This window comes from Ochotona curzoniae, unplaced genomic scaffold (genome assembly GCF_017591425.1).
Source record: "Ochotona curzoniae isolate NIBS_2020 unplaced genomic scaffold, NIBS_Ocur_1.0 scaffold_1852, whole genome shotgun sequence".
Classification (NCBI taxonomy): Eukaryota; Metazoa; Chordata; class Mammalia; order Lagomorpha; family Ochotonidae; genus Ochotona; species Ochotona curzoniae.
The window spans coordinates 51,846,015-51,866,418 of record NW_024467087.1 but is presented as its reverse complement, the minus strand read 5'-3'; the positions used below and the strand labels follow the sequence as shown (position 1 = coordinate 51,866,418).

The following is a 20,404-nucleotide window of genomic DNA, read 5'->3' as shown; positions in this document are numbered from 1 at the left end:
ATATGGGATACTGGTGCTTCAGGCAGCAAATTATCTGACTATACCACAATACTATCCCCAAAATAGCATTTCTTGGGGCCTGGCGCGGTGGTGTAGCAGCTGAAATCCTCGCCTTGAAAGCATCAGGATCCCATATGGGCACCGATTCTAATCCCAGCAGCTCCACTTCCCATCCAGCTCCCTGCTTGTGGCCTGGGAAAGCAGACCCAAAGCCTTGGGACCCTGCACCCATGTGGGAGACCCAGAAGAAGCTCCTGGCTTCTGGTTTTGGATCTGCACAGCTCCAGCCATTGTAGCCACTTGGGGAGTGAAGATCTTCCTCTCTGTATATCTAACTTTGCAATAAATCTTTTATTAAAAAAAAATAGCATTTCGTAGCACTGCCATTTTCTACTTTGCAGCGAAGTTCATGATATTGACAAATAAATAGGTTAATGTGTCAAGAACCAAATAAAATTATGGGAATGAACCTTCGGCATAGTTGTTAATGCACCTGTTTTGGACACCTGCCTTCCATATCAGAGTGCCTAGATCTGAGTCCTGGGTCCACTTCTGACTTGCGCTTCCTGCTGTCATGATCCCTGGGAGCCAACACACGGTGTTTGAGTCCCTGTCATCCAGATGAGAACCTGAGGTGCAGCTGCCAGTTCCTGGTTGTTAAGGGCATTTCAGGAGTAAATTGAGTGGCTGAGAGCATCTCACTCTCTTATCTGTCTCTGACTTTCGAGTGAATAAAAACAACAAATAACTAAACAACTGGTGATGCCTATGCTGAGAGCAAAATGACTGTTCTGTGAAAGGTATGTTCAGTAATATAGTAACAAAACAAAAGGTGCTGGTTAGAAACACGTCATTGGCTTTGGTTGAATTGCTCCACTCTAGGGAGGGATCCTGCAGTCCACCTTTGGTGTGAGATGTTAAGTAAAACTGTATTCACTGAATTTGTCCTAATTTTACTGTGTCTGTAGGAGAGACTGGGTTGAATATGTCGGCTCACCTGTGAGCTTGGTTTCCCAAGGCAAGAAAGAGAAAAAAGGGAATGGAAGAAAGCAAGATGGATGCCTGCCATGAGCCAAGCACTAAGCTAGTCTCTTCATATTCATCTCACTTTATCTTTCATATCATCTCTGGATTCTGCATCCTTAATGCTACCCTCTGGAGAAGAGAACTGATGGCCAGCTAATTTAAGTAATTTGTCTAAGGATACTTAATAATTCAATTAAATTAAATTTTAACAAATTGAGAAGCAGAGCTGGAATTTGAACTCCAGAGAATCTAAATCGAGATCAGTGCTTTTGTGGAATAATTTTTACATTAGAAAGGGGCCGGTGGGCTGAGGAGTGCCTCATGTGCTTATTTGTAATGCTCTTTGCTTGATTAAATGACTCATCGTTCTATAAACACCAACCACTTACTTTTAGGTAGTAAAATTTTCAGCTCCGTTTACATATTTCATAAATAAAACATAACTAGAAAAGTGAATAGTTTACTTTGAATATGATATATTCTAAAGAGAGGCTATAAAGAACGTTGAATTGGCTTTTGTTTTTGATGCTGTGCTAGAAATTTCTTTTCTCAAAAAGGGTAACTAAGAGCTATACAGTTTATGACAAATTACAGCAAAGATGATAGGGTGTGACTTCGGGGAATTGCATAGAGGTTACTTCGACGTGCTAGCTGGTTACAGAACAAAAGAGTGCATGTTATGGCATATACAGTACTGTGCAACTGCTTCCCCAACTATATATATCCTAGACCTTTGAGGAGTCTTGGTATAAAATTCATGTTGTATGAGGAGGTTTTTGAAAACTTGTTCTATAAAATGCAGCAGTGTGTTTAATGCAGTTCTAAGACATTTATTTTGATAAGTGCTATGTATGAAACTTTGAAAGAGGGTTGGGGATTTTTTTTCTCCCTCTGTCCCTTACCCCTTTCCCTTTCTTACTTTTTGGGTTGACTAGGTGTTTCAGAAAGGGACTCGGTATTATATGTACTGTATTTAGTGTATTTTGTAAGTGTGTATTAATAAAGCATAATGTAATTTCTCATTTTCTTCTTTCCTTCATTTCTGCCTTAAAGTAACAACAACAATAAACACTCTCGCGTCCATCTTTTTTCCCTTGCTTCTTTTGGTCCAAATATCAGAGGCTTAATTTAGAAAATTCAGCTTCTTGGTAGTCTCCTCCTCAGACTACCAGGTCTGTGATTAGTGACAAGTGTTGAGCGTGATACAGGTGACAGTCTGGCATGCTTACTTTCTATGATTAATGTATGGCATTTGCTGGGCTAATGTCACCCTTGCTTCGATCTTTAACTTTCTTTGAATTTTGTTTCGTGTAAAGTACTATCTTGGGTGACAGACACATACATTAGTAACACTTGCTAGCCAAGAGGTACTCAGAATCCAGATGACAAGGAAGATAGATCGATTGCTTTTCATATATGCTCTCATGAAACAAAAATTCAACAAACTGTGAACATTGGGTAACAGTGTTTTTGAACATTCAACTTCCATGAAAATGCACAAAGCAGAACATCTTTTTTAAAAGGTCAGTAAAAAACTGTATATTGCTTGTTTTATGCAATTATTTCAAAGCCTGGACAATGATTCTGCAGTCTTATACATTTCTAGTAGCAGTTTTTACCTTGTAAGTTTTCCTATTAAGAATTTGTGAACTATTTTTTCCAGGAACAAATACTCTGCTTTTTAATATTATTAGTAATTTGAGCTATTGTAGTCGAACCAAAACACATGGTGTCTGCTTTGTGATGTTTCAACTTCTCTTTTTTATTTGTTTTTTGTTTGTTTGTTTGTTTTGTTTCAGGAAGCAGAAGCCCAGGCAAAGCAGGAAGCCTGAACCTGAAGCATTCTGTCTTGTGCATCCTGAAAAGTGAATCTCCACTGCTTTTATAAAGTAGCAAAATTATCTTGGCTTCAGAAGAAATAGGCTTAATGTTGAAATAATAGATTAGTTGGTGCTTTTGCATGCAAACAATCAAAGTGAATACATAATTAAAATGTGAACGTTAGGGTGAAGGAGAAAAGGAGCCGAACGTAAATTTTTAAGTGGATCTGATGGAATTGTATTGTTATCTGTCAAGGCATTTTATGTACTTCAGTGATTTTATAAAGAAAATACCCTTCCCTCTTTTTAGTATTATTGTTACGGCTTAAGGCTGTCCACAGCTCAACCTTGAGGAATGTAAGGACAAAAAGAGACCCAGAGTACTTGTCTCTTGTTCCCAAATGGCCTCATTAATTCTAGTGAACAAGAACATTTACCCGTTTGATGTGATGATGTTGTGATTAAAAAGTATTTTAGGTCAAGTTAGTGAAATGTTGAACATTGTAATTCCCTGTGGCAATGATAACATTCCTATTCTTCTGTAACTGCTTCTATGTACTGAACCATAAATTTTCCAGGATTGGAGCCTTTCGTTGCGTATTTCATGGACTAAAACATGACTTTCCACAGCAAAAACATGGGTTCGTTTAAGTGACAGGTACCTTGTTTAACTACACAGCTGTGATGGATTCGTGTTTCTAAGTTGATTGGCCCAGTGAAGTACATATCTGTGTGTCATGTAAGTGAGATGACAAGTCATTTTAAAATGGTGTCCTCTTACACAGAGCTCAGACTTTTACTTAACCATGAAAAGATACACTTGAACTCATTGCCCAAGTCTTGTTTTTGCTGAAAAAAAAAAAATCTAGTTGTGTCCTTCATTTAATACAGCTTGTGGTCATGAATGCCAGTATGTCTCAGTTATCTGACCCCCTTGTCCAGATTTTGGCCCATGGTGTGAGGGTACATTAATCTAAGCCAAGAGAACCTTTTCTATGCCTCTCTTCAACAAAATGCTTAAGTACCAAATAAAAGGAGCAACTAAAATGATTTTAATTTAGAAGACTTTTAAAAAGAAATGAAACTTGTCCTACATCACTCATGCAGAAGATAGACACACTGTATTTCAATTCCGTACTACTTCATTGCCAAAAGCAAACACTTTTTATAAGCTGATTCTATCTGTTGTATACAAGTCTGTGCTCTGCAAAAATCAACATGTAATGAAGAAATGGCTTTGTTTACTGAAATTCTAACTTGATGCTATGCTTTAAAATAAACTCAGTCCTTTTGGAAACATAATTGATGTGTTCCTGATGTTTCTAAATAACATAAAACGTTGTAATTTTAGATGACTACTACGTTATTTTAAAGGGTTGGGCAGGAGGGAAGAGAAAATAACAGAAAGCAAACAATTTGAGTGTAATGTTTTAGTTTTTCTTTTTTTAGAACTCTGAATTTTGCAATACAAGCTGGAGTCAAGCTATTCCATTGTTTGGTTTACAAAAAATATGTGATAGAAAACACTAGAAAACAGGGTGCTTTGTAATGGATTCTGGGAAAATATTTTAAAAATTACCCACTGTTTCCTCTTGAGCTTTATTAAATGCTGTGTATGATGCAATAGTCCATATGAATGTTCTTACTTTTATTTTAGAATCAAATGAATTAGCGCTGTCATAAAAGCAGACGGACTTCAAAAATAGATGCGGTTTTGAAGCACGTATATCTATTAGTATCTTAAAATTATGGATGGACGTTTGGCCATAATAGTTCAAGAGATTGCTTGGAACTCCTGCCTCCCGTATCACAGCGTTTGGGTTCATGTTCCAGTTCTGCTCCTGATTCCAGCTTCTTGCTAATACAGATGCTGAAAGCCAGCAGGTGGTGCTGACTTCGGTACCTAGATCCCTGTGGACCTACATGCTAGGCCGCAAATGAGGTGCTGTCCCGGCCTTGGCCCAGCCGTGCTTGACTGGCGCAGGCATTCTGAAAGTGAAGCAGCAAGAGAAAGACCTCGATCTCCTCCTTCTTCCTCTCTCTCAAAAACAAACAAACAAACAAATAAACTGTATATACATATGTGTATTTGGAGTAAAAGGTTGGATTAAATCTTCCTAAATTGCAGATTTTATTTATTCAGCCAAGAGAATGAAGTGAAATTCTGATTATTAAGATGAGTTTTAGAAATAACTTTCACAGTATGAATCTAGAAAGTACCAACTTTGCTACTTGTTATATTTGGTGTATTTGTAAATAAGACCTTCTAAATTGTTAATTTCACTTTGTGGAGCGTTTCTGCCCCCCAAAAATGTTTGACCTTTAGGAAAATTCCTATTTTCACCAAGCAACAAAAAATGCTTGTTGGTTATACTTTTAACCCTTTCTTTTGGAATCTGAGCGGGCAGAGAGAAGGGATTTTAAAACAGAGGTGATTAATTACTTACTTAGGAAAGCCTAAATAGAGAGAATTTTGTTGGAGTTAGTTATTACTGCTCATACGCTATACGCTAATTCAAAAGAAAAAGAAAATTCACAAGTATTTTCTTATCAAGTTGTGGCTGCGGAAAACACAGAAAGGCTGACACTTAATCTTTTCATATGTATTTATTTTCTTTTGTAGAATTCCAGTAAAATGGACCAGGAGACATTGGCATTTGATTTATTTAAACTTACTGATCTTGCTTCTCACCACATCAGTCTTGACACTGAATATTATATTACTCCTTTCTATAATATAGTAAACATAATTATGAATTCTTATATAAAATCAATTGTTAATGTAATCATTATTTTGCCAGGATTGCATTTTTAAACATCTTTATTGAGATATAATCCCCATACTATAAAATTCACACAATGTGTAGTCATCTCCACAATTCAATTTTAGAATATTTTATCACCCAACAAATTCGTTAGCCACTAGCTGCCTTTTTCCCACCTCCCCCCCCAACCTCCCTCAGCCCTACACAGCTGCTGAATTACTTCTGTTTCTAGGAATTTACCTCTTCTGGACATTTCATCATAAAGTGTATCATACAGCATGTGATCTTTTATAACTATGCCTTCCAGTTACTATACTTTGTAGTTTCATCCATGTTGTAACATGCAATTAGTCATTCATTACAATTTATTATTGCATAATATTCCACTGTAGACAGAACCACATTTTGTTTGCTAATCAGTTTATAGACATTTGGATAGTTTCCACTTTTTGGCTCTGTTTCAAAAAGCTATGCACATTAGCGTACAATTTTTTTGTTTTAACGATTGTTTTTCAATTCTTTTGACTGTGAAGTTAGCTAGTTCTGTGTCTAAAAACTTGAACTATCAAACTCATCTTTTTAAAGATTTATTTATTTTTAATTACAAAGTCAGATATACAGAGAGGAGGAGAGACAGAGAGGAAGAGCTTCCGTCCGATGATTCAAACTCTTACAACATGGCATTATCATTTTACATTTCAACCAGACTTTCATGAATGTTCTGATGACTTGCCAACACTTTGTTATCTGTTTGTTTCAATTTTTTGAAATTTGAGAGGGAGAATTGGAGCAGGGGCGGGGAGGCGCCCATTGATTGTTTCATTTGCCCAATGTCCATGATGGTTGGAGCTGAGCAAGTCAGATAGGAGATGGGAAATCAATTTAGACTTCTCATTTTGAGTGGCAGGGACTCCTAACAAGGACCCGGGGTCCAGAGCTGGAGCCAGCAATTGAATCCAGACACTGCAGTGCAGGAAGCTGAGTGGTTGTTCCGTCAACGCATGCTGGTTTTTTTTTTTTTTTTTTTTCATCCTTTTGACTGCAGCCATTCTTGCAGGTCTAAAGTGGTACCTCATTGTATCTGTGATTTACTCTTTCTAATGGCGAAATATCTTACACGTTTTTTGAAGTAATTATCATTAGTTGTAGTCTTCGGAGAGAAATGTTTCCACATCCATTGTTAATTGTCTTTATTATTTAGTTATAAGAATTCCTTTCACGTTTTATTGTAAATCTGTTATCATCTGAATGTTACTTGATAATATTTTTCTATAGCATCACTTCTTAAAGATTTATTTATTTTTCTTGGAAAGGATATCAGATTACAGAAAGGAGAGACAGAAAGATCTTCCATCCACTGGTTCACTCCCTAAATGGCCACAGTGGTCAAAGCTGAGACGATCTAAAGTCAGGAGCTTCTTCTTGGTCTCCCACATGGTTGAAGGGTTCCAAGGCTTTGTGCCATCCCCCACTGCTCTCCCAGGCCACAAGCAGGGGGCTGGATGGGAAGTGGAGAAGCTGGGACATGAATTGGCACCCATAGGGGATCCTGGTGCTTGTAAAGTAAGGATTTAGCCATCGAGCCATTGTTGATTAAAACATCACTGATTTTTGTACAGGTGTTAGTAAAATTTTAAGTGGAGGCATTCTGAAAGAATGTGAGTAGCTCAGGGTAAAGATTTTTTTTTTTTTAGAAAGTACCTGGTATAGTGCCTGGCACCTCAGCAAATGGTGCATAGGTTCATATTTAATGGCAGATAGCCCTTCAAGTGCATTCTGCCTTTATTTGTCCCCTATGGTGTACCTACCTCCATTCTAGGTTTTGGGAATATCAAAAGGGAAAAGACATTCTGAATCATCAAGTAACTAAGTTTTTAAGCCATATTCTGTATGTTGTAATGCCTGAATTTCTAAGTACTGCTGTGATACTAATTCTAGTTAATTATTCAAATCATGTTTTTAATTGCACACTGTAGCAGTCACTTTATTAGGACATCAGAAAAGTACCATGAAAAACAACATCTCTGGATTAGTGGGAGATGATGGACAAACTGCTAGGTGTTTCCATTTCAAGTAAATTGTGCTGTGAGAACTACATGTGGTACTTCATATGTTAGTGGAAATAGAAGGTGAACAAGCATTATTTCCTAAAGGAGGGCCCAGTATTGGCACAACGGCTGTATTCATTGTGTATCCTTGTACACAAGGATGTATCCCACCTTGGTAGTCCAGCATCCTGTGTCACAGTACCTGACATTCCTGAATCTGCTCTAGATTTTCACTACCTGCAGATGTATAACCTGGAAAGCAGCAGGTCGTGATCGAAGGACATGGATCCCTGTTACCACTCTGGGATACCCAAACTGAGTTCTTGAACAACTGGCTTCTGCCTGGCCTAGCCTCAGCAATTGTAAGCATTTGGGGAGTGAATCGTGAATGGAAGAATCTCTCCCTTTGTTCTCTCTTACACTGCAGTTCAACTAATAAAAAGTTTCAATAAAGTTCTTAGCAGAAATGGTAATTAAGTCAAAGGCTCTCTATACACATGTATATCTACATTCATTTTTTAAAGTTTTTATACTTTTTTTTTATTGGAAAGGCAGATCAGATTTATAGAGAGAAGAGAAACAGAGAAAAATATCTTCCCTCCTTTGGTTCACTTCCCAAATGGCAGCAATGGCTGGAGCTGAGCCAATCCGAAGCTAGGAGCCAGGAACTTCTTCCGGGTCTCACATGCGGGTGAAGGGTTGCAAGGCTTTGGGTCACTGTCTATTGCTGTGTGTGTGTGTGTGTTTACATATGCGTGCATGTGTGTATAATATTGCTCCCAAGGCTGTTGAAGAACAAAACAATGTGAGATTATAGTTAAAGAGAATATGGTACACTCAAGAAAAGTGGTGCATGAGCAAGTGGTCCATATTCATCCTTTTCCATAAGGATATACACTTCTACTAGCACCATTTGTTGAAAAGACTATTCTTTCTCCAATGAATAGCGTTGGTGTATTCAGCAAAAATTCTGTGATCATAGATGCAAAGCTTTACTCCTTGGCTTTCAACCCCATTACATTTACCTGTAAAGATTTATCCTTGGGCCCAGCAGGATGACTCAGGGGCTACATCCTTGTCTGGCGCATGCCAGAATCCCTTATTGGCACCGGTTTGTGTCCCTGCAGCTCCACTTCCTGTCCAGTTCCCTGCTTGTGTCCTGGGAAAGCAGTCAAGGACAACCCAAAGCCTTGGTACCTCGCACCCATGTGGGAGGACCGGAAAAAAGCTCCTGGATCCTCACTTCGAATTAGTTCAGCTGCGGCCGTTGGGGCCACTTGGCAAGTGAAATAGCAGACAAAAGATCTTTCTTTCTCTCCTTTTGTCTTTGAATCTGCCTTTCCAATATATATTTTTTTAATCTTTAAAAAAAATATTTATCTCTGGAGCCAGCGGCCAGGAGCTTCCTCCAGGTCTCCCACTGTAGGGTCCCGGGGTTTTGAGCCGTTCTCGATTGCTTTCCCAGAGCACGGGCGGGGAGCTGGATGGGAAGTGGAGCCACCAGGACACAAATCGGCACACATATGGGGAACTGGCATCCATATGGGATCCCAAGAGGTACAGGGCAAGGCCCTGTACTCTGGCTTTTAAATAAATAGGTAAAAGAGTAATTTTAAAAATCAGAAAAAGGTTTTTATATTAAAATATGCTAAAACAGAGTTTTTGTATAATTCACATTAGAATTTCTTTCTAAAACTCTAAGCATCAAAATGGACTATTCTGTCATTATAAACAACTCCTTTAAAACAATACTGGTATCAGTATTGTAAGAATTGCAAGACAAAACCCTAGAGGGAAACAAAACTAGAGAAAAGGGCAAAGGAACAGAAAAGCAGCATTTCTGCTAACAACAAATATTATTCTGTTTTTCTCTGTTATCTGTTCAATGATATTACTGGTCTCCCATACTACTGCTATCCCTTTAGATAAATTAGAGAGCTGAAGCACAAAATCTTTGTAAATTCATCCTTGTAAATTCATCAAGTTGTATACACTACAGATGTCTAGCCTTTCTATGTCTATCAGATCTTAATAAAGTGATTCAAAAAGTGAAAAAAAATAAATAAAAGATGTATTTATTTTTATTGGAAAGTCAGATATACAGAGAGGAGGAGACACAGAGAGGAAGCTCTTCCATCCGATGATTCATTCCCCAAGTGACCACAATGCTGGAGCTGATCTGATCCGAAGCCGGGTACCAGGAACCTCTTCCGGGTCTCCCACGCAGGTGCAGGATCCCAAGGCTTTGGGCCGTCCTCCACTGCTTTCCCAGGCCACAAGCAGGGAGCTGGATGGAAAGGGGAGCTGCCGGGATAGAACCAGCGCCCATATGTGACTCTGGTGAGTTCAAGGTGAGGACTTTTCCGCTAGCCTACCACGCGGCCCAAAAGATTTACCTTCATCCCAATACATTATACTGATTGCCTTTACTGTGTAGTACATTGTGAAATCGAAAGATGGGAATCCTTGAACTTCATTTATTTAAATTTTCTTTAAAAAAAAAACAGCTTATTTGAGAATAGCTATAAATTTACAAAACAAAAGTTGTAAGGTAGTAAAAAAAAAGTTCCTATAAATCCCTCACCTCATATGTCACATGAGCAATCATATTAATATCATTGTTACAGTTAATCAACGATATCTAGCTTCCTCCTTTTTCATTCAAATGCCTTAAGAGATTTATTTATTTCAAAATCAGAATGAAAGAAAGGCGAGAGAAAGAGAGAACAAGAGATTAAGACAGAGAGCGAGAAGAGGGAGATTTTTCATCAGCTTGTTCACACCCCAAGTGGCCACAAACGCCAGCGAAGCCAAAAGCCAGGAATTTCATCCCGGTCTCACCTGTAAGTGACAGGGGCCAAAACAGTTGAGCTACCTTTTATTGCTTTTCCTAGGCCATTAGCAGGGAATTGGCCACAATTCAAACCTTTTCTACTTTTTCCATCCCTCTCACCCTTTAGTAGCCAACATTATGTGTATATATTCAATTGGTCTTTAAAATTTTAGTTCCCATATATAATGGAGAACATGCAATATTTGTCTTTGTGTCTGGCTGATTTCACTCAACACAGTTTCTTCCTGTTCCATTTATTTTCCCACAAATGACAGAATTTCATTCTTTTTTAAATAACTAAATAATATCTCATATACCAGATTTTCTTCTTTTCAAGACTGCAGTGGGGCCCGGCGCGGTGGCGCAAGTGGTTGGGTGTACTCGCCTTGCACGCCGGGGATCCCATATGGGCACCAGTTTTAATCCCAGCAGCTCTGCTTCCCATTGAGCTCCCTGCCTGTGGCCTGCGAAAGCAGTGGAAGACGGCCCAAAGCTTTGGGAACCTGCACCCGCGTGGGAGACCCGGAAGAGGCTCCTGGCTTCGGATCGGCATAGTATCGGCCGTTGCGCTCACTTGGGGAGTGAATCATTGGACGGAAGATCTTCCTCTCTGTGTCTCCTCCTCTCTGTATATCCGCCTTTCCAATAAAAAAATAATAAAAATAAATCTTAAAAAAATTTAAAAGAACAAACAAACAAACAAACAAACAAACAAACAAAAAGACTGCAGTGGATATTTAGGATTTCTTAGGATTACAATGAGTTTGAGATTCAACTTGTCCAATTTTTGTAAAAAAAAAAAGTCATAGAAATTTTGATTTTATTGATATATTACTACCTTTGGATAGTACTGACATATCCACAGCACTTCGTCTTCTAAGTCATAAATATATGGCATCTTTCCACTTATTTAGTACTTCATTCAGGCATAATTAGTTGTTTTTAAGTATGTAAGTATCTCTTTAGTTTATTCATATATGTTTTGTTCCTTGAGATTCTATTGTAAATGTAATTATTTTTCATTTGTTTTTTTAAAATTTTATTTTTATTAGAAAGGCAGATTTACACAAAATCGGAGATACACAGAGAAAGATCTTCTATCTGTTGTTTCGCCCCCAGAATGGCAGCAATGACTAGAGATGAGCCAATCTGAAGGCAGGATCCAGGGGTTTCTTCTGGATCTCCCACATGGCTATAGGGTCCCAAGGCTTTGTAGGGAGCGAGATAGGAAGTGGAACAACTTGGGACACCAACCCTCACCCATATGGGATCCTGGCCAATTAAGCCTTCGCACCAAGTCCTCTTAATTTCCTTTTGAGAATATTCATTTCTCACATTCAGAACGAATGGCTTTTTTTGAGTTGATCTTTTATGTTACAACTTTGCTGAATTTGTTAAAGCTCTAGTAGATTTTTGTTTGTATTAATATTTTTATTTATATCACATTTCAGCCTTTTTTTTTTTTGAAGATTTATTTATTGGAAAGTCAGATATACAGAGAGGAGGAGAGACAGAGAGGAAGATCTTCCGTCAGATGATTCACTCCCCAAGTGACTACAATGGCCGGTGCTGAGCTGCCAATCCGAAGCCAGGAGCCAGGAACTTCTTCCAGGTCTCCCACACGGGTGCAGGCTCCCAAAGCTTTGGGCCATCCTCAACTGCTTTCCCAGGCCACAGGCAAGGAGCTGAATGGGAAGTGGAGCTGCCGGGATTAGAACTGGCGCCCATATGGGGTCCTGGCACATTCAAGGGAAGGACTTCAGCCGCTAGGCCACGCCGTCGGGCCCACATCTCAGCCTTTTGTCTAAGATCAAGAGTAAGATTTTTGTTTATAAGTCTTTGTCAACTATAAATAGAAATACATTAGTTTTACTTCATTCTTCCCATTTGGATGTCTTTCATTCTGTTTCTTATTAATTGCTCCGTGTAGAAATTCTACCAGAATGTTGAATATTAGTGGCAATGTAGCATACTGACTTATCCCTGATCTTGGAAGAAAAAGTCTTCAGTCTTTTACTAGTTAAGTATGTTAGATGTGGCTTATTTATTCATAAATACCCCTTATCATGTTGAGGATCTTTTCTGTGCCTAGGTTTCTGAGACTTCTTTACCATTTTAAGTATGTTAGATTTTTGTCAAAAGTCTTTGCTGTATGAAGCTAATTTCAAGTGTTATTTTCCCCTTTATTCAGTTAATGTGTACTACAGTAATTTAATTTTATTAAGATGAAACACTTTCATATTCCTGGGAAAAATCTTACTTGGTCATAGAATATAATTCTGATTTACATCTTAAAATAGTGGTTTATTCGAAAGGCTGAGTAAGAGACAACAAAAGAGAGGGATAAAGAGACATCCTGCATACTCCCACCTGCTGGTTCACTCCTTCAATGCCAGCAACACCCAGGGCTGTGCCAGCAAGAAGCCAGGAAACCGGAATTACCTTCCCATTTTTCATAGTTGTGGCAGGGATTTAAGTACTTGAGGCATCTTCCACTTCCTCTCCAGTTTCATTAGTTAGAAGGTGGATCAGAAGTGGAGTAGCTGGGACTTGAATCAGCAAAAAGATAAAAATGACAACATTGCAGATGGCAGCTTAACCCACTGAACTATAAAGACAGACCTATATAATCATTTTAATATGCTACTAGGTTTGTTTTTCAAGTAATATATCAAAGATTTTTTTCATTTATACTAATGAGAAATCTTGGCTTATAATTATAATTTCTTTGTGGCATCTGTCTGGCTTTGGTGTCAGGAAATGCAGCCCTCAAATAGTGAGTTAAAAAGTATTTGATCATTGGAAATATTTGAGCATGACCGGTATTCATTCTTTTTCAAATGTTTAATTGACCCCAGCTAGGGCAACCTAGGACTCCTGCCTAGGTTGCCTTTTACCTAAGCAAGTGCTAAACTGCTGGGAGAAAAGCAGCCTGTAGCATTCTGGACCTGGTTAGTGCAAAATTTATGCTAACTATACCAGTACGCTAACATAGGTGCTTATTCCTTTTCCTTCCTTCCTTCCTTCCTTCCTTCCTTCCTTCCTTCCTTCCTTCCTTCCTTCTTTTTTTCTCTCTTTCTCTGTTCCTTCCTTCCTTTCTTTCTTTTTCTGTCTCTTTCTTTTTTCTTTTGTTTTTAAAGACAAGTAGGGAAGGCGAGGCACTTCAGGCTGGGACATGCCATCCTGGTCCCCAGCCTGGGTCCTGCAGATCACTCAGGGAAAGGGCAGTGGGACCTTTTGGTGTGGGAATGCCTGCGATTATCTTTGACAGAGGAGGGATGACTTCTGTGATCATCTGTGGAACCAGCCACTGCACTTGCAAGTAGGTGAGGGGGCTGACATGGAGTGGTTTAGAAGGGAGAAACTGAAATTGGAGGGCATGTCTGTGTTAGGCCAAGGTACCCACCCACATGCGAGACCTGGGCTAGGCTGTATTGCATCACCTTCTGCCAGGTGGCACACACAAAAGCTGGGGCTGGGAGGCATTGTGTTGGGCTGCAGTACATATTTGCAAATGTTGGAACAGGAGTGGTCCACATCAGGCTGGGCCACTGTATCCACCAGAACATGAGAGAATCAGATCTGGGGACAGATTCTGTATGGGACTTGTGGGCTCACCTCTGCAGGAATTCAGCATCCAATTATTTGCACAGAGAGCTGGGGATGATAATATGCCGAACCCAGGCTGGACCACAGGACTCACTTGACAGGAACTCACCGAACACATGTTATGGCTGGGACTGGGAGGAGGCTGGGCAGGGCCAGGCTGCAGCACCTGCTTTTACATGCAAATCCCAGGACTGAAGGTAGATAATGACAATCAGGTTTGCTGCTCCACTGTCATGCATGAGATCTGGGACTTGGAGTAAGCCTGGTAGCGGAGCTCTTTTGGTAGGCTGCAGTTTCCATTGGGGAGCAAAACAGCAAGGGCTGGTGCGGGGCAGGCCAGGTGATTCTGTAAAACTTGTCAGTGTTTATATGGACCAAGTCTTGGGATAGGCTAGGCTGGACCAGACCCCAGACTCTCCAGCAGGGCATGCAGGAGAGTCAGGACAGAATATAGTACAAGCAATGAGCTAGAATCCAACACCTGTAGTGAGAGCTGAGACTGCGGTTAGGCTATGCCAGGAGGGGTTGAAACACCTGTCAGCACATGCAAGATCCAGGGCTGGGACTAGGCTTGGTAGGAGAAATCTAGGGACTCCCCGGTTGGGCTATAGCTCTTACAGGTGAAAGCGAGAACCAGGACTGGATGCAGACCAGGCTTGGCAAGGTTGTAATACCCTCTCGGCATGTGTGCTTGGTGGATCTGAGAGCAGGCCAGACCGGGTTAGACTCCAACACCCACTGATGATCAAGAGCCAAAATGTTCAGGCACTGGATCAAAGTTATGTCAGACTGGACTGCAGTACCCTTTTGCTGGTACAATATCTGGGGCTGGGAACAGTCTGGCAGGGAAACTGTGGGTACTCCCAGACTAAGCTGTGCCTATGTCTGGTAAGCATAAGAACCAGGGCTGCGTTTCTGTAAATATATTTTATGATACTTGCATGATGACGGAATCATGTCATGTGTCATCAAATGACATTTCTTTCCAGAAAGCATCTCTAATGTGAAGTGGACAAGGCACCTGTTGGCATTTATGAGGTCAGGTCTAGGGGCATAGTGGACTGAACTTACCCACACCAACCATGGGTGTGCAGGAGAGCCAGATGGGATGGGGCCAGGCCAGGCTAGGGTGCAGCTCAGGCTGGCATGCGCAAAAACCAGTGCTGGGGACGAGCCTGGTGAGGGTTATTGGGGGGTCACCCAACTAGGCCATGGTACCTACTGTAGTGTGAGTGCTGAGCATGTGGGGGGCTCAGCTAGGCTAGGCTGCAACACTAGCCAGTTGTGGTGAGATATGGGGCTGGGGCGGAACTGATCAGGCAAGCTGCATCCACCAGTATGTGCATTGGCTAGTACAGGTGACAGACTGATTCTGATCCTGCACTGGAAGGGGCATGCAAGAGTCAGGTTTGAGGTCACCCCAGAAGAGGTTTCTTGGTGGACTCCCCAGCTGGACCACTGGCCTCAAACTCTGGTCACAAAGAAAATCACAATATAAGTGATCCAACCTTGAAGTATACATATTGAGTCTGGGCCTCTCAGCCGCTGATGCTTATGCAGTGTAGAGCATACACATATGCACATGGGGACATGACAGCCAGATCATCTAGGCCAGCAAAGGATAGCAGTGCTTCTTCAAAAGGTAAAAAATGGATAGGTGGCACGGCTCTTTTGGCCAAACCTTACCGCAAGTGTCTGGGGCTGGAGATGCCTGAGGTGGATTTGGTGGATTTGGTAGACCTTGGAAAGACTTTCTCAATCCTGGAACAACGAAACCAACAACATCTCAGAACTACCAAAACCAGCTAAGTAACAACTTTGGAACATTCTATCTCACATCTGGATCTCAAACATGACATCAAATAACTGTCTACCATTCCGAGTGTTGATGCAGAACAAGAAAAAAATGAAATATTTGCTTCACAAACCTTTCTCCAAGGATATGCATCCCTCTCAACTATGTAAAAACATTAAAAATAAAATGAAAAAAGGAAATTCTTTAGAAAAAGATTTTCCTAAGTGCTCCACCTTCAGAGTAGCTCATAAGCTTTACGGCCTTGTATTTTCTTGTTCAATTAATCTCTAATATCTTAAAGTTGTTCTTATAATTTCTTATTTGGCCTATTGGCTATTTTAAGAGTGTTGTTTAATTTCTGCCTATTTGTAAAGTTCACAATTTTCTTTCCACTATCAGCTTCATTTTCTTGTTAACTGCAGCATTTTATTGTATGATTTGAATACTTTAAAATTTAAAGTGGCTTGTTTTGTCCCCATGGCTCTCCAAGGGAATACTCTGAATGTCCTTAAGTAGCTGCGTTTTGCTAATGTTGGAGAGAGTGCTTGACAGGCCTGTTGGGTCTAGTTGCTTTACTCAATTTCGTTACACCAATTATTGAAAATAGAGCATTGCAAACTAATCTTTTGTCCTAGAACCTGTAGATTTCTCCCTTCAACCTGTCAATGTTTGCTTTCTATGTTTTAGGGTTCTATTGTTTAGTTTGTATGTATTTTTAATAATATGTACCACTTTTTAACGTCATTCTTCCCTTCTTGTGACTGCTTCTGACTTACAGTCTAATTGTGTGTTGTTAGTACATCCATCTTGATGTATTCTGGTATCTCTTGGCATGGAATAGCTTTTTCTACCCTTTTACTTTCAAATTACTTGTGAATTTCAGTCTAAAGTTAATGTCTTGTAGACATGTCATTATAATATGCTTTTAATGTGTTTTTATTAGTGTTTTTTTTTACTAGTAATGTTTTACTAATATCTGAGAATCTGATCTGTTTATTATTGATATATCAGGATTTGCAGTTTGGCACTTTATGACTATATCTTCAATGATTTCTCTATCTTATCTCCTCCATTAGAATCCTAATTTATGGGCCTGGCATGGTAGCCTAGTGGCTAAAGTCCTCACCTTGCACACACTGGGATCCCATATGGGCGCCAGTTCTAATTCCCGGCAGCTCCACTTCCCATCCAGCTCCCTTCTTGTGGCCTGGGAAAGCAGTGAGGGATGGCCCAAAGCCTTGGGAATCTGCACCTGCGTGGGAGACCCGGAAGAGGCTCCTGGTTTCTGGCTTCGGATTGGTTCAGCTCCGGCTGTAGTATCCCCTTGGGGAGTGAAATAGTAGACGGAAGATCTTCCTCTCTGTCTCTCCTCCTCTCTGTATATCTGACTTTCCAATAAAAATAAACAAATCTTTCAAAAGCATGTTATGAAAAATACGTTTATTTCAAAAATGCTTGCACCAAAATAAATGCATATTTTTAAGTTTTTGCAAATCTTCAATAGTACACACATACAGGAAAGTTTTTGTATGTAATTTAGGATAAGGTTGCATTAGTTAAAATTGTTGTAAGCTTGCAGCGTGACCTGTAAAACTTACAATAATCATTCAAGAAGTCATACATCTGTATTGTGTGATCGATAACACAGATTATTATGTCCATGCATTTGTCTACTGAACAAGTCCAGTGTCTTTTGATTTCAGTTGGAATGACACCTTTGGCATTTGTTGTTTGACAGAACTATTGGGAGTCAACTTCTTTTGCAGCGTTTATCTGAGAATGTCTTAGTTTCTTCAATTTTAAAGTGTGTTTTTCAGAATAATTGGTTGAAATTTTAATTTTCTTTTTGAAAACCCATTTTAGCAAATTTGTTTTTAATTTACATCTACTTGGAAAGAAAAGAGAGAGAGAGCAATAGAGAAGGAGAGAAAGAATCAAAATGCTCCCCCACCAACAGCCAGAGATGGGCTAGGTACATACCAGAAGGCTGGATTTCTCATATTGAGTGGCATAAACTCAACTCCTGGACCATGATTTGCTCTCCCCAGGATACATTAGCAGGAAGCTGGATAAGAAGCAGAGCAGCTGGAATTCAAACTGGCACTTTAATACTGGGCCATGAGTGTTCCAGGCAGTATTTTCACTTGCTAACCCACAACATCTGTCCCAACTTTTTTTTTTTTTTTGGCGCTCTTATGCCTCATTCCACTGCCTTCCAGACCCTGTGGGCTATGATGAGAAACTGACTACTGATCTTTTGGAGGCTTCTTAGTACGTAATGAGTCATTTTGTCTGCGCAACTTTTAAGATTCCCCTTTTCTGTTTGTATTTTTACCATTGAATTCCTTGTGAATTTCTGTGACTTTATCCTCCTCGGAGTTTACGGAGTTTGGGAATGAATGGCGTCACATATTTAATCAAGCTTGGAATTTTATTGGGCTACTCAATCTCTAAAATCACTTCTGTCTCTTGCTGTCTTGTTATCCCTATAATGCATATATTGGGTCCCTTGATCATGTTCCATCGGTCCTTCAGGATCTGTTCACTTTTGTTAATTTTTTCTTGCTGCTCAGAATGGATACTTCTGATTTGCTGTCTACAAATTCACTGTATTCTGTTGCTTCCAATATGCCTTTATAGCCCGTAGTGATTTTTTAAAATACGCTTTCAGTGATTATCTTTAAAATTTCAGTTATTGTCAGATTCATCATTTCTCTTTATCAAGATTCTAATTTTGCTCTTAGATTTCTTTATTGCTTTAAGTTCTTTGTGTCCTTTATCTATGTGAGCATTTTAAGACAGTTGGTTTAAAGTCTTTACCTAGTAAACTTAGCATCTGGCCATCCTCAGGGATGATTTGTGATTTTTCTTTCAATGCCTACTGTTTTTTTTTTTTTCCTATGCTCATTTTTTTCTTTTTGGAAAGCTGTGCATTTGAATATCATGTGGTAAATCTGGAAGCCAGCTTCTCTCCCTCTCTTGGGTTTGCTTTGTTGTCTCTTAAAGGCTATAATTGACTATTGATTCGGTAAATTTTCTATTTTTGCACAGTGTTTTCTGTATATGTGTAACCATGGAAATTGTTGTTCCACTAGCTTCTGTTTAGTGTTTTCAGAGATTTCCTTAAACCCTTTGAACTTAAAAACAAAGTAAGCAAATTATGTCTCTTTGTCTTTCAGTATTAATTTTGGGCCGTGTTATTCCTCTCAGCACAGCCAAGCTATTCACAATTCTGACTTAGCCTTCGGTTTCTGATTACTCTAGGCCTAGAAATCAGCCAGCCACAAAAATCTTAGGATCTTCTGAGGCCTTTTCTGAGCATGCGTCCTGTCCTTACCACGAAGTCACTTGCAGAATTCTCCAGAACACACTGGGCTTATGAAAGCTTTAATTCCCCAAAGACGCTCTTTCCTCAGGGATACTTCCCAGGCTTTTGGCAGTGTGTTTCATTTCTCAACACTATGATTTTCCTCTGGGTAGCCAGCAGCTGTTCATGCTTCTTACATTGTTTGAGCAGTGCCAACTGTTTCTCTACCAAGTGAGTTCTGAGTTAAACATCATTTGATATGTACCATATACCATAACGTTTTCTATTGTTTTTATTGTTTTTTTTTTAAGGCTGGTAGCATACTACTGGATTAATTTCACTGCATAGCCAGCCAATTTTTCAAAATCTCTGATATGAAGAATTTGTAAAAGATTGCCTTGCTTGATTTCACCAGTTTTCTCAACACAGCGTGACCTTGAGACTATTCCTGTGTTCACCCTTTCACAGTTCCAAGACCTCTTCTTCTTTAGAACTCATTCATGACCCCATGTTTTTATTCTTTTCTGTCCTTATTTCATAAGATTGCTTTTGATGGCTATATTGGTTTACTTTGGATATTCTAATTACCACAAATTAGGTGGATTAAGGCCACAGCTACTTATTATATCAAATCTCAAAAGTTTTAAATCAGGATATCAGCAGGTCTACATTGCTTCTGGTGACTCCTGGGCAGAAAACATTCTTTACCAGTTTTTGTTGATTTCAGGCAGCCACCTGCACGTGGCTGCTTATGTCTAGTCTACCTCCATGGCTACAGCTCCTCCTTTATTCTTCAATATCCTTCTTCCTCACTCCTTAAAGGAACTTGATATTGAATTTAGGGCTCATCTGCGTTATCCAACATGATCACTTCATCTCAAATTTTTGATGTGATTCTGGTGTCACAGATGGCAGCTTGACCTACTATGAGACAACACTTGCCCAGAAAATGTTATGTTTTAAAAAAGATTTTGTTTTTCACTTGAAAGATAGAGTTGTAGAGAGAAGATCCAGGATCTTTCATCCTCTGGTTTACTCTTCAGATGGTTGCTAACAGTCAGATCTGGGGTCAGGTCAAAACTGGGAGGCAGGAGCTTTATCCAGGTCATCCATGTAAGTGTCAGGGACCCAACCACTCAGACCATCTTGCGCTAGTTTTCTCAGGCTATTAGCAGAGGCTCTAATCAGAAACACTAAAGGG

The 20,404-nt window shown here is 39.7% G+C and overlaps 1 protein-coding gene across 1 annotated transcript in view; it reads left to right on the top strand.

Moving 5' to 3' along the window:
• The window catches only part of SH3BGRL (SH3 domain binding glutamate rich protein like), an 87,594-nt gene extending 83,446 nt beyond the window's left edge, over positions 1–4,148 (top strand). Inside the window, exon 4 of the mRNA XM_040999452.1 lies at positions 2,826–4,148. Within this exon, the coding sequence (XP_040855386.1) occupies positions 2,826–2,858 (33 nt within the window). The 3' untranslated portion in view covers positions 2,859–4,148. The remainder of the gene's footprint in view (positions 1–2,825) is intronic.
• Positions 4,149–20,404: the final 16,256 nt, after the last annotated feature.